The sequence below is a fragment of the Brassica oleracea genome, chromosome C4 (genome assembly GCF_000695525.1).
Source record: "Brassica oleracea var. oleracea cultivar TO1000 chromosome C4, BOL, whole genome shotgun sequence".
In the NCBI taxonomy this organism is placed as follows: Eukaryota; Viridiplantae; Streptophyta; class Magnoliopsida; order Brassicales; family Brassicaceae; genus Brassica; species Brassica oleracea.
In genome coordinates, this window is record NC_027751.1 from 23,624,000 (window position 1) to 23,638,616 (window position 14,617).

The 14,617-nt window shown below is 38.4% G+C and overlaps 2 protein-coding genes and 2 pseudogenes across 2 annotated transcripts in view; all 4 read left to right on the forward strand.

Annotated features, from left to right (window-relative positions):
* Positions 1-3,232, forward strand: part of LOC106337496 — a 7,208-nt pseudogene extending 3,976 nt beyond the window's left edge.
* Positions 3,233-4,439: 1,207 nt separating this feature from the next.
* Positions 4,440-6,379, forward strand: LOC106340449 (annotated as a pseudogene).
* A 5,794-nt stretch (positions 6,380-12,173) lies between these two features.
* On the forward strand, positions 12,174-12,941 carry LOC106338427 (glutathione S-transferase T3-like). The gene has a single exon (XM_013777407.1). The coding sequence runs from the start codon at positions 12,174-12,176 to the stop codon at positions 12,939-12,941; it is 768 nt and encodes a 255-aa protein (XP_013632861.1).
* Positions 12,942-13,974: 1,033 nt separating this feature from the next.
* Positions 13,975-14,617, forward strand: part of LOC106338428 — a 1,316-nt gene continuing 673 nt past the window's right edge. The window contains exon 1 of the mRNA XM_013777408.1: positions 13,975-14,615. Within this exon, the coding sequence (XP_013632862.1) occupies positions 13,975-14,615 (641 nt within the window). The remainder of the gene's footprint in view (positions 14,616-14,617) is intronic.

The window sequence follows — 14,617 nt, forward strand, 5'->3', positions numbered from 1 at the left end:
TTGCATGGGGATATACTCAAGTATATGGTGAAGATTATATAGACACTTTTGCACCAGTGGCCAAGCTTCACACTATAAGGATTCTCTTATCTCTTGCTGTCAATCTTGAGTGGGATTTATGGCAGATGGATGTGAAAAATGCCTTTCTTCAAGGAGAATTGGAGGATGAAGTCTACATGAGACCACCTCCTGGTCTTGAGAACATGGTGAAGTCAGGAAATGTTCTCAGATTAAAGAAGGCAATTTATGGCTTGAAGCAATCTCCAAGGGCTTGGTACCATAAGTTGAGCACCACCCTCAATGGAATAGGCTTTGTAAAGTCAGAAGCTGATCACACCCTCTTCACATTTACTAGTAAGCAAGGTATTGTGGTCATCTTAGTCTATGTGGATGACATTATCATCACTGGTAGCAACAAGGAAGGTATTCTCTCAACTAAAACCTTTCTTAAAAATGCCTTTGATATCAAAGATTTGGGAGAGTTGAAGTACTTCCTTGGGATTGAGATGTGCTGCTCTAAAGAAGGGTTATTCTTATCTCAAAGGAAGTACACACTTGATATTTTAAATGAAGCAGGAAACCTTGGGAGTAAAAAGACCAAGACTCCATTAGAAGAAGGATACAAGGTGCTGAGAGAGGGAGAGTATGAGTCTACACCATTTGGAGATATCAAGAAGTATAGAAGAATGGTGGGCAAGCTCACCTATCTAACCATCACCAGACCAGATGTGTGCTTTGCTGTGAATCAAGTGAGTCAACACATGGGAGCTCCTAAGGTGCATCATTGGAATATGGTGGAGAGGATCTTAAGGTACCTAAGAGAGGCGCCTGGCCAAGGAGTATGGATGGCATGTAACAAGAGTACTGAAATTGTTGGATATTGTGATACTGATTAGGCTGGAGACAGAGTTGATAGGAGATCAACTACAGGCTACTGCACCTTCATTGGAGGAAACCTGGTCACATGGAAGAGTAAGAAGCAGAAGGTGGTGTCTTGCTCAAGTGCTGAGGCAGAGTACAGATCAATGAGGAAGCTCACAAGTGAGCTTATATGGATCAAGGGACTGCTAAGGGACTTGGGTATTGAGATCAACACACCAATGACTATGCATTGTGACAACCAGGCAGCAATACATGTTGCATCCAACTCAGTCTTTCATGAGAGGACAAAACACATAGAAGTGGACTGCCACAAGGTGAGACAGGCAGTGGAACAGCAAGTGATTCTTTCATGCTACACAAGAAGTGAAGATCAACTAACTGACATATTCACCAAGGCAGCTAGCAGAAAGGTTTGTGAGTTTATTCATCCTAAGCTTGGACTCATAATCTTCTCTTGTCACTGATCCTCTTGCCATGAAGTGTTCTAATCTTTTTCCTTTGCTTGGTTTTTATCCCAAGTGGTTTTTCCAAGTAAAGGTTTTAATGAGGGAATGCTTCATGGATTCCATGCTTGACCAAGTCCCTATGGTCAAGCTTGAGGGGGAGTGTTGACATGAAGAGAACAAAAAGCAAGAGTAAAGACATGAAGAACCCGATTGATCATGGACAGAAGATCATGGACAGAAAATCATGGACATAAAATCATGGACAGGAAATCATGGACATGAAAACTGAAGCAAGGAAAGGTGTGAGACTGATTTAAATATCTTGCCTGAAGTCTTGGACAAATTTAAACAAGTGGAGGCAACTAGATAGAGCTGTTGGAGTGTGGAAACAAGCCAAAGTCACATGATATGCTAAGGAGGGAAGAGAGAAAAGAGTTGTCGCTATCCGAAAGTGACTTCCCATGATCTGGTCTTCATTAGTTTATTCATCTTCATTTGTTTATTCATTCTCATTGTCTTATTCTCCTTGCTAGATCTATTTATGTAACTATTGTATACACTAAATCAATCTAAGGAAAAATGTTCCTCAAATATTCTTGTCTCTCTCTCTTGGATTCCCTCACATATCTCTCTTAGTTCTTCACCAAAATCTCTCAAATAATTCTCATAAACTCTCATTAATTCTCATAGACTTTCACTTTCAACTCTCTCTTGCTTTATCTCTTCTTGGCAAGATGTTGAAGCTTGGGTTTGAGCCAGATAGTGTCACGCTTGGGTCTCTTGTTAAAGGGTTCTGCCGCAAGAACATGGCTAATGAAGCTGTGTATTTCGTTGAGAAGATGGTGGAGTTTGGTTATAAAGTTGACTTTGCTGCTTACAACACGATTATTGATAGTTTGTGCAAGACTAGATGAGCTAGTGAAGCTCGTAGCTTCTTCAAAGCTGTTAGACCTACTGCTGTTACGTATACTTCTCTGGTGAAGGGTCTTTGTAATTCTGGTAGATGGAGCGATGCGGTTCGGTTGCTGAGTGAGATAATCAAGAAGAATATCAGTCCTAATGTTATTACTTACAGCGCGTTGGTGGACGCGTTTGTGAAGAACGGGAAGGTTTTAGAGGCTAAAGAGATGATACGGATGTGTATAGATCCTGATGTTGTTACCTACAGCTCGTTGATCAATGGGCTTTGTATGCAAGGTCGAATAGATGAGGCTAGTGAGATGTTTGATTTGATGGTAAGCAAAGGTTGTTTCCCTGATGTAGTGAGTTACAACACTCTTATTAATGGGTTTTGTAAGTCGAAGAGAGCAGAGGATGGGATGAGACTCTTCCGCGAGATGTCACAAAGAGGATTAGTTAGCAATACAATCACTTACAACACTCTTATCCAAGGGTTCTTTCAAGCAGGGGATGTGGATATGGCGCATGAATTTTTTGGTCAGATAGATTCTTTTGGTGTTTCGCCCGATATTTGGACGTATAACATTTTGTTAGTTGGTCTCTGTGACAACGGGGAGCTAGAGAAAGCATTGGTGATATTTGAAGATATGCAAAAGAGGGAAATGGATCTTGATATTGTCACATATACTATAATTATCCGAGGGATGTGCGAGACTGGTAAGGTTGAAGATGCTTGGGGTTTATTTTGTAGCCTCAGCGTCAAAGGAGTGAAGCCTGATGTTGTAGCATACATTACAATCATGTCATGCTTGTGTAGGAAAGGCTTACATCGGGAAATTGATGAATTGTATACAAAAATTAAAGGAGACGGGCTTATGCTGAATGACGGTACGCTATGTCTTAGAGATGGTGACATAACTGTGTCAGCCGAGCTTATCAAAGAAATGTTGAGTCATGGCTATGCACCATCCGGGGGAGGCAAAAAAGCTGTTTCTCTCTTGTAATTGTTATTGTGGTTTGTGCATTTCCACTATGATGTTATGCTTGGGTTGTTTTGCAAATTCAGCGGTGATGAATATGGGTTCTTCACACATCCCTCAACTCCCAATTGGAGATTCTGTATATGGATTTTGCATTTCAAAGTGATTACCTAGAAGGGTTTGCGCTCTGTTATCATCATCAGAACCAGCGCTATCTCTGGCGCTGGTAAGCTTTCTTCATCAACCTCCCGATCTCAAAGCTTGAGGTAAGATTTATGTATATACTTATATCAAATCACATTTCTTGGTCTATTAGTTATGTATTTGGAAATCTTATTGTTTGATCCTTTTTAACGACCTGATTGACTTTGGCTAGAAAATTAAAAGTCTTGTTTGGCTTTAGAAAGACCATGAACTCCCAAAACGCATTCTTATTATTAGGCTTTCTTCGATGCAACTTGTCGACTAATTGGTGCATTCGTTCCATTCTGGTGTCTAATGGTAGCGACAAAGCTTTTTCAAGTTTTAAAGATATAAGTATTACTTAGGGTCTGACTGGTGACCATTCTAGAAACAAGAGGAACGAATAGAAAAGGAACGTAGAGGAACAAAATTGCAGGAATGAAAAGGAATGGTTGTTCCATCCCATATTTAACAAGGAATTAATTTGTTCTTTATTTCTCTACAAAAAAAGGAATGGTAGGGAATGAAAAGGAAAAATTATTCCTTATGAATGGTGATTTTTTTAAGGAATGTTAGGGAATGCATTTGTTCCTCGTCGTTCCTTGGTCACCATTCATACCCTTAGCCTTTCTCAAGTGGAAGTGTTATTGTAGATGAACATTTCACGCAAACAATCTTTGTTGTTTCTTACTTAGGTGTCTTTTTTGCACAAGTTTGAGATGCAAAATCTGCCAATGCAGGTACTCAGGAACAGAGGAATGCATTTGACTGACCGGCATGACGAAAGAGTGAGCACCACTACCTGTGCATAAGAAATGTAAGGGACAAACTACTCTGCCAGAGGTTAGAAAAAGCCAGAAAGTTGTAAAAATTTACTTGTAATAGAAATTGTATCTTTTTTCCTTTCCTAATAATTTACACTCACTTGTATTCGTTAAAGTTCTGCAAGTTTTAATAAAAATAATAAATGTAGTATTCTCTGTTATACATCTTACGATGGCCCCATGCATAAAGCCATACCATCTTACTCTCACACAAATCTTATCTTCTCTTCTCTCCAAATAATTAGTGTACTCATTTGCAAATAGCTTCACAAATTTCTCTTGATACTCATTCTCGAATCAACTTTTATCTGCATCTCTGCAACGATGGATAGTTGCTTCTCTGTATCGCTGCCATGTGATCAAGTTGTGAATCAAGCCTCTCAATGGTTATGTGACAAAGTGAGTTATATTCATAAACTCGAGGAGAATCTCTCTCTTTGGAGACAACTGTGGAAGAGCTGAAGGCAAAGCGAGATGATTTGTCAAGAAGGGTGGAGAGTGAGGAGAATAAAGGTTTACAAATGCTTGCCGAAGTCCAGGTATGGCTTACAAGAGTTGAAACCATTGAATCCATGTCAGTGGTCTGTTAAGTGTTAGAACAGCTGAACTTCAAAGGTTGTATCTTTGTGGGTTTTGCTCGAAGAGTTTGAAATTGAGTTATTCCTATGGGAAACGGGTTTTCAAGATGTTGAAGGAAGTTGAGAATATAAAAGCTAATGGGGTTTTCCAACTGATTGCTGATAAAGTTCAAGCGTCTGCAGTGGTAGAGAGGCCTATTCAACAGGTAATAGTAGGTCGAGAAACATTGCTTGAAACAGCATGGAATCGTCTCATGGAAGATGGAGTGAGTAGTATGGGTCTGTACGGCATGGGTGGAGTTGGTAAAACAACTCTACTCACACAAATCAACAATAAACTTTTCAAGAAAAAGAATACTTTTGACATTGTGGTTTGGATTGTGGTATCTAAGGATTTTCAGATCCAAAAGATTCAAGAAGATATTGCGAAGAAGCTAAGCCTGACTGGCCAAGATTGGAACCAGAAAGATGAAGACCAAAAGTCGTGTGACATACATAATGTCCTAAAGAGGAAGACGTTTGTGATGTTGTTGGATGACATATGGGCAAAAGTTGACCTAATGAAGATTGGAGTCCCGTATCCAAGTAGGGAAAACGGATGCAAAGTAGTTTTCACCACTCGTTCTCTGGAAGTGTGTGGATGCATGGGAGCTGATGTTGAGATGGTAGTCCAGTGTTTGCCCCCTCATGATGCATTGGAGTTGTTCAAAAAGAATGTTGGAGAGATCACGTTAGGAAGTCATCCAAAGATACCAGAGCTTGCAAGCATAGTTGCTAAAAAATGTCAAGGCCTACCGCTAGCACTTGACGTCATTGGCGAAACCATGGCATGCAAACGGACGATTCAAGAATGGCAGCACGCTATTGATGTTTTGACTTCGTATGCTGCTGAGTTTTCCGGCATGGAGGATGAGATTCTTCCGATTCTGAAATTTAGTTACGATAATCTAAAGGGTGAACATGTTAAATTGTGTTTCCTATATTGGGCATTATTTCCAGAAGATCATAGAATTTGGAAGCGTGTCTTGATAGATTACTGGATATGTGACGGGTTCATAGATGAAAGTAAAGGTATGGAAAGGGCTGAGAACAAGGGTTATGAGATAATCGGTAGCCTTGTCCGTTCATCTTTGTTGATGGAGAATGGAGCAAATGATGTGTACATGCATGATGTGGTTCGTGAAATGGCTTTGTGGATCGCATCTGATTTTGGGTTAAACGAAATTCCAAAAATACAGAACTCAAACATTGTGAATAGAATTTCATTAATGTCTAATAAGATTGAGAGTATATCTGGCGGCCTGGACTGTCTGGAACTCACAGCTTTGTTCTTGCAAGAAAACGAGAAATTGGGGAGTATCTCAGGCCCATTCTTCTTGAACATGCCAAGACTTGTTGTTTTGGATCTATCGGGTAATACAAATTTCTATGAGTTGCCAGATGAAGTATCACAGTTGGTTTCACTGAAATATCTCAACATATCGAGATTAGGTATACAATGCCTGCCTGTCGGTTTTCGAGAGTTGAAAAATCTAATTCACTTGTCACCTACCTTATATCAATTCGTGAAACCACAGAGGATATAATGGATCATTATAATCAACCTGTAATTATATATATAACAATTCATTAATATTTTATTTAAATTCAAAATATCTAACATAATTAATTTTAAATATATATACCTGCGTTTTTAGCCACTTCATGAAGTGATCCTCTTTCCGTTTGTTAAGATCATTTGTTGATATTCCCGGTATAGCTTCTTCAACATGGGCAACGAACTCACTGTTTTTCAGAAGATCATTAACTCAGTTTTTAAATAATTATATATATTGTTAATTTAATGCCGGGAAATTTTTAATTACCTCTCAAAGGATTCCATATCATCATAGTTAAAAAGTATATATGTGTGTGCACTGTGAGCGTCTTCTGTACTCGACCACCAAACTTCTTTCAATTTCCCAGCTAGGCGTCCAATCTGACAAAATATGTCTGGAACACCTGGTACAACATATGTCGGCATAACACCACCATCATCATATCTGCTTGGTTCCCTTTTCCGTGGCTGGACTTGTGACCCAAAGTAGTACGCCGTGAAATGAGATGTTTCCTGAGTCAAACTCCCAGCAACTATTGAACCTTTCACTCTTGCAAGATTTTTGGCTTTTCCTTTCAAATGTTTCATGGATCTCTCATAAGGATACATCCATCCGTTATGAACATGTCCACGAAGCAATGCCTCATACGAGGGTGGATAACGAGATGTTCCATCTCTTCAAAAAATGACGGAGGGAATATTTTCTCCATATTGCACATTAAGATGGGGATATTCTCATCAAGTTGTCTGATGCAATCTTCAGTCAAGGTACGTGCGCCAAGATCTTTGAAAAATGCTTCAATGCCTGCAGATATTCTACAAGTACCATACGTAAGATATTTGATAAATTTTCGTCAACTAGAAGTAATTATTTAATTTGTTACCTTCAATTGTTTCGTGAACATTTTTTGGAAGCAACTCTGCAAATGCAAATGGTAGTAGTCGTTGCATAAACACATGACAATCATGACTCTTCATTCCCAAAAAATTTTACCCATGTTCAACACATCTCGGCATATTTGAAACGTACCCATCAGAAAACTTCACATCTGATGCCACTCACTTGAACAACACCGCCGTCGCTTCTGCTGACAATTTGAAAATGGGAACCGGAATTTGCCCATTGTTTTTAATATGAAGCTCACTCCTAGCACATATTGTAGACAAGTCCAATCTTGAGTTCTTGTTGTCTTTAGTCTTTCCGGGGACGTTCAGTAATGTATTGATGATGTTTTCAAAGAAGTTTTTTTTTATATGCATCACATCAAGATTCTGTCGCAGAAGTAGATCCTTCCAGTTAGGAAGTTCCCAAAATATACTCTTCTTGTGCCAATTATGTTGTGTCCCGTAACCATAAGCCATATTTGCTGGTGTATGCCAATTACCCCCTTTACCGACTGTTCCCAATGCACCATGGTAATCAATATCCTTCTCGATTTCCTTACCAGACAAATATGGTGGAGCGGTGTCCCGTACAACCTTTTTGGATCCAAACAATGTCTTGTTCCTCATGTACGGATGGTTAATGGGAAAAATCTCCGACGAAAATCAAACCAAGATGTTTTCCTACCATTCTTCAATTGAAATGCGTATGTGCTTCCCATACAATACGGACAAGCTAGCCTCGCATGCGTCGTCCAACCTGATAACATTCCATATGCAGGAAAGTCACTGATGGTCCACAAAAGAATTGCTCGCATTGTAAAGTTCCTTCTTGTTGAACAAGCATAAGTCTGCACCCCTGTTGACCATAATTCCTTCAACTCTTCTATCAAAGGCTGTAGAAAAACATCGAGGGAACGCTTTGGATGCTTAGGCCCCGGTATCAATATACTCATGAAAAGGAATTCTCTTTCCATAGGTTGTAAGGCGTCAGGATGACTGGGCAAAGCGAGTATTGTCTTCCAGACATTCCGAAATGACTAAAGCCGTCTGTGCACAGCCCAAGATAAACATTGCGGGGGTTGCTTGCAAAATCCTTGTGTACCGAATTCAAGTGTTTCCAAGCTTTTGCATCTGAGGGATGATTGATCTCACCTTCCTTCTGTATATGTTCAGCATGCCATCTCATCGCTGCTGCAGTATTTTGAGATTGATATAATCTCTTCAACCTATCGGTAATAGGTAAGTACCACATTCGCTGGTACGGTATCCTATTCCGCCCACGTCCTTGCGGTTTAAATCGTAGCTTCTTGTAAAATCGCCACTCTAACAGATCCACATCTTTCTTCCAGTAGATCATACAGTTGTCTATACACACATCTATCATCTCCGAAAGTAAGCCAAGACTATGAACCAGTTTCTGAATCTCATAATAAGATTCAGCAAACTGATTATCTTAAGGCAAATACTATTTAAACAACTCAGCCCATGCATCCATACAAACTTCAGGTAAGTTATGATCAGTTTTGATATTAATCATTCTAGCTGCCAATGACAATTTAGAAAGGTCTTCTCTACAAACTTCATTAATTGGCTGATTAGCTGCGTCTAGCATTTCATAGAACCTTTTTGCCTCCAAGTTAGGTTCCTCTACATTTTCTACTTCTACATCAACTACTGAGGTTGATTCACGGAATGCATCTGTAACCATATCATGCATCCTATCATGATCTACAACATGATCCTCATGAGGGTAACTACTTCCGGGATGCAAATGACTCGATTCTTCCATATCACCACCATCTTCAAAATGAGTACTACTACTAACTTCATTCTTACTATCACCCTCTCCATGGTGAAAGCAAATGTAGTAGTGTGGGGTAAATCCTCTATTTACTATATGTTTTCAAACCGTTTCACTACGAGCAAACTTGGTATTCTTGCACTTACGACAGAGACAAAACATTTTATTTGTTTCTTGCGTGAGAGGTGTTTTTCCAGCCTGGTACATGAACATCTCTGCCCCGTTGAGAAATTCATCTGTCACCACTCCTGCAGAGTCTTTATGTGCATACATCCAACTCCGGATCTCAAAGATATTGCCACCATGAGACATTTTTTTCTCTCTGTTTTTGGGTTTTTTTTTTGCTTCTTTAAAATGAGAGATTATAACATATTTATAGGAAATATTTGGATGTGGTAGGTGAGAATGTTGCAACGCATTAACAGCTACAGAAAGTTTACTACTAATTAACTACTATGCATACAAACATTTATCACGTTTTGCTCACCAACCTTCTTAATTACTCGTAATTTAGTCGTTAATTAGATGCAAACATTTTGCTGTTATTTAGTCGTAATTTAACAACAACATTACGACGACATGTACCTGTCGTCGTTAGTGAGACGTAATTTTACGTCCCCTTAATGACGAAATTATTTCGTCATAAATTTGCGTCTACCTTACGACAATTGTAGATTTCGTCATAAAGTCGACGTAATGTCAACGTAAAATAACGACGACAACTCTGTAGTCGTAATGTTTAGTTGTTATGCCTAAGTTTTCTTGTAGTGTAGTCTAACAGAGATTTAAGGATCACATTATAATCGTTCGGGTTTGGGTTTTCTGTTTCCCTCCTAAATCTCATTTGGGTTTTATACATACAGCTTAATATAGATTTTATAAATTTGTCTAACTACCATTTTGGATCAAAACTTATTTCATGTTCGGCTAATAATACTTGGAGTTTAGATATCTTATGACGAAAGCTAAAATAAACATCAAATTGAGTGTTTGGGGACTTATTTAGGTTTCAAATATTCATTTCAGATACTTGATCATCAGATATTTTTATGGGTACCCGTTTGAGTATTTTTTATAACTAGGATCAAATATGAATTAGTTTGGTTCGGATCTCAACTTTAGTTACAAATGATCATTAATAAGTTCAAATTTATCTTTTGAGATACTCTACAATTCCAGAATGCGATGTATTACTTAAGGATCAAATCCACAGAGACTCAGATCACACAATAGATTATTGGTTTTTGAATTAAGCTAGATGAATAAGAGAAAGCAGTAAACATCGGTAAATTAAAGAGGTTGTAAGATAGATGGAGAAAAAAGCTAGACTTAGGAAAATTCACATGAAATCAGAATTGCTGATCAAACAATTACAGGGTCTAAGAGCATGTCCAAAGGAGTATCCAAGGCACTTCTAAATCATGTATCTAAGTATTTATGTGATTAAATTTAAATCAAAAGGACATAATTTAGATAGATATGGTTCTACAATTAGAGGTTTTGGATCCACTTCTAAATGACAGGTGTCATTTTGTGAGATGTGGTATTTTAAAAAAAAATGTTCTTTGTCTGTCCCGTAATTGTTCTTTGTCTCTCTCCTTTCCATGAACCGATCGAAAGAAGAAACCTTGGCGACAGAAGGAATCAGTCCGCTCCATCCTCTATCTACTACGCTTCTTTCAATTGAGATCACAAGTGAGTTCACAACCAAATGATTGGTCTCTTTTTTTTTTTCCTTGTATATTGACGAGGAATAGAGAGAATGAAGTGATTGATCCGTCACAGATTCTCCTTGTTGTGTACCTAGAGAGTGAGTGAGAGAGAGAAATAGAATAGGAATCTGGATTTAAAGAGGAATTGGGGTTTTATTAGGAGTTCATAGCGATGATCGAGGAAACTGGTGTGTTAGGGTTTTATATAATCTTCGATTGGCACATGGTGATGATTACTGAGATGCAAATGTTGTGATTGTGTACTCTTATGCTGTGATTAATGTTGTTAAATTGCATGATTGAATCGTCTGGGTTTGTTTCTTAATGTTTTTGCAGTTAGACTAAGAAAACAATTTGCGAGTTATGTTGTGTATGGTAAGATTGTTTATGTTCTTCTCTTTCTACTTTTAGCTTATATTAATGATTTGAGTTGCAATGTCTGTGCTTTATAAGATGGTCTAAGAACAGAGGGTACTGTGATTACATGAAGAATCTTCCTTAGATAGTAGCACGAATGTTTAGTAGCATTAAGGTTGAGAGAAAGTTGTCTCTTGTCTTACCTAGTTCGAGGTAATGACTAACGGTTCTGTCTCTTGTCTTACCTAGTTTGGACAAGTGTTTGTGGGGCGGTGTATTAATGGTGGTAGTGAATGTAGTGCAGGAGCTAGCATCTTGGAGGTAATGTAACTCAGTCTGCGTTATTATTTGCGTAATTGTGTTAAAATTGTCACACATTTCCATTTTCCTTAATAGGTTGCTCTGAAGTTTGAGCATCGAACCAGCATCGAACCAGTAAGGGAGACAAGGAGACCATTATGTTATGGTATTGGATCCTCCCTTTCACTTCTCTCCTTTCTAATTTTCTCCGGTCAGTTTAATTGATGGTAGATTCTTTTTTTTTTTTTGGCCTCAGGTTATGGAAATGCTCGGGCCTAGCTTATGGGATGTATGGAATACTTCAGGGCAAGCGTGTAGTGGCGAGCCAGTGTTCTTTCAACGAAAACATTCAGGTAGATGCATCTCTTGTTATAAAAACGTTTTCATTTTTCATTTAATTTATATTCTGTTTTTACATGAAATTTATTCAAGTGATCAATGCTTGGTAGAGTCTAGTATCTTGGTAGTTAGATTTTATTACGGGCTGTCTAATCAAATGTGCTCACCTAATGTGATCAATGCTTGGTTGGTTTTAGATTAGGTAAGACTTTACTCCTAACACCAAACACTTGAAACACTTGAACACACTCACAGTTTTTATAAATGAAAACAACACGCTCTCACTTTAAACACTTCACAGCTCGTCTTCTTCGGTTATCTTCTTTCTCCATTGCTCTTTCATTTCCTCTCTCTTTTTTTATCCTTTCTTTCTCCACCAGAAAGTAGGAATGGATTCTTCGAATTCATTTACTCAGTCCTCAGGTTTTCTGGATCTGTTAAATAGCCAACAGTGTGATACTGTCTCACAAAGCATAGCTCTTGGAGCTTCAGAAGTTCAAATTTTTAGTTCCCAGGGGACTAATAATGCTCCAACTCAAGCTGCAGAGACAAATGAAGACAGAAGACGCAGAACGAATTGGTCACAAAAGGAAGATGTGGTGCTCATAAGTGCTTGGCTTAACACAAGCAAAGATCCGATCACAGGGAATGAGCAAAAGGCTGGATCCTTTTGGAAAAGAGTTGGAGCTTACTTCAATGCAAGTCCTCAACTTGTTGGTATGGAAGATCGAGAGGTTGGCAACTGTAAGCAAAGGTGGTCCAAGATCAGTGACCAAGTCTCCAAGTTTGTTGGGTCGTTACGTTCTGCAACAAGTCAGCAGTCAAGTGGGCAGAATGACAATGACGTAATGAAACTTGCTATTGAAATCTATCACCATGATTACGGTGTCAAGTTCACACTTGAGCATTGTTGGAGGGAGCTAAAAAATGAACAGAAATGGCTGTCAACATTTGGGACAGATAACAGCAAGTCAAAAAAAAGGAAGGGTGAAGATGGTTCTCAAGCTTCTGTCCAGTCATCAAGCCATGGATTTCAAGAAGAGACTCGTCCTGAAGGTGTGAAGAAGGCAAAGGCAAGGTTGAAGGCGAAAGAGATGGAAGCTACCAGCACCAAGCCGGTGGAGATATTGCATGAGCTGTTTGAGATAAGGAAGTAGGATCATGAGATAAGGAAGCAGGACTTTGAAATGAAGGAGAAGCTTAATAAGCAACATATGTTGGAGACTCTCCTTGCAAAAAAAGAGCCTCTTACTGAGATTGAAATGGCTTTGAAGAACAAACTAATAAGTGAAATGTTGGCATAAGTTTCCTTGATGTCTATATAGTCAGTCTGCTTCTACCTATGTATTTGTTTATGTTTTCAGGTCAGTTTGTTGTGGTTTGTTGAGTCAGTTTGCTTGTCTATGGTCTGATTATGTCTTATGTTTTAAAAGTCGGATGAATGATGTATTTTCACTATCTATGAAATTGTTTTAGTAATGGTTTCTCTTCTTCGTGTGGTGTTGAATATCTCCTCTGGTTATTATTGGTTTATGTTTGTTATTCTGAAATGGGTTTCTTGTTGTCTGCAGTACAAAGTCATTGAGAGAAGATGGAGGGTACGAGTTCATACCAAAAGCGATAGAGAAGCTTGGAACACATCTCTGCTTCTGTGTTTTGTAATCTAAAAAATGTGTTCCTATTACTCTGCTTTTGTGTTTGTAATCTCACTGGCAAGCATTCTCTATTGTTGTGTTTGATTTTCTTAAGAAAATTTCAGGGGTGTGTCTTTGTATTCCTTTTTGAACAAACTTTTATTTATAAGTGCAAAATTACTTTTTCAAAATTATGGAATAATTCTTATAATAGAAACTTTAATTTGATGGTGTATACTCAAGAAGAATCTAGTAAATCTAATGGAGGGAGGATGTAATCGGCATGGGAATTGTATTCATGTTACTTTAGAATTGTATTCCATTTGATTTAGCACCACAAATTGTAATCTTTTTAAAGTTCCATATTCTAGCATATTGGTTTTCATTATGTACCACCAATTTCTATTGTAAACACGTCAACATTTGTCTATATATTTCACATTGGATAGCATGAAGTTTATTACAAAAAATTATATCTCTCTATATCATCATCTTCTTCTATTCTTTACTAAGAATTCTCGCTATATCATCTTTTTTCTATTCTTTACTAAGGAAAATGGCATCTTCTTCCCGTGATATTTTTGAAGAAATGCTCGAAGAAATGTTCGAATCAACATTGTATGAAAGTATGGAACAAATTGTCAATGAAGAATTCGAAAATCTTTTCGTTAATCGTCAACAACCAACTAGGTCAAAGAAAAAACGAGTCTATATTGAAAGAGATCGTGAAGACGGACACAACCGATTATGGAACGATTATTTTTGTGAAAATGCAACATATCCACATCATCTATTCCGACGCCGATTTAGAATGAACAAGCCCTTGTTTATGCGTATTGTTACTCGACTCGCCAATGAAGTTCCATTCTTTCAACAAAGAAGAGATGCTACCGGAAGGTTCGGTCTCTCTGGACTACAGAAGGCCACAGCAGCAATTCGTATGATGGCGTATGGTTGTGCGGCTGATGCGGTTGACGAATACCTCCGTCTTGGTGAAAGTACTGCAATTTCATGCTTAGAAAATTTTGTTGAAGGAATCATAAATTTGTTCGGAGATGAGTATCTCAGAAAACCGACACCACAAGATCTTCAACGACTACTCGATATTGGAGAGATGCGCGGTTTTCCGGGGATGATAGGAAGCATCGACTGTATGCATTGGGAGTGGAAGAATTGCCCAACCGCTTGGAAAGGACAAT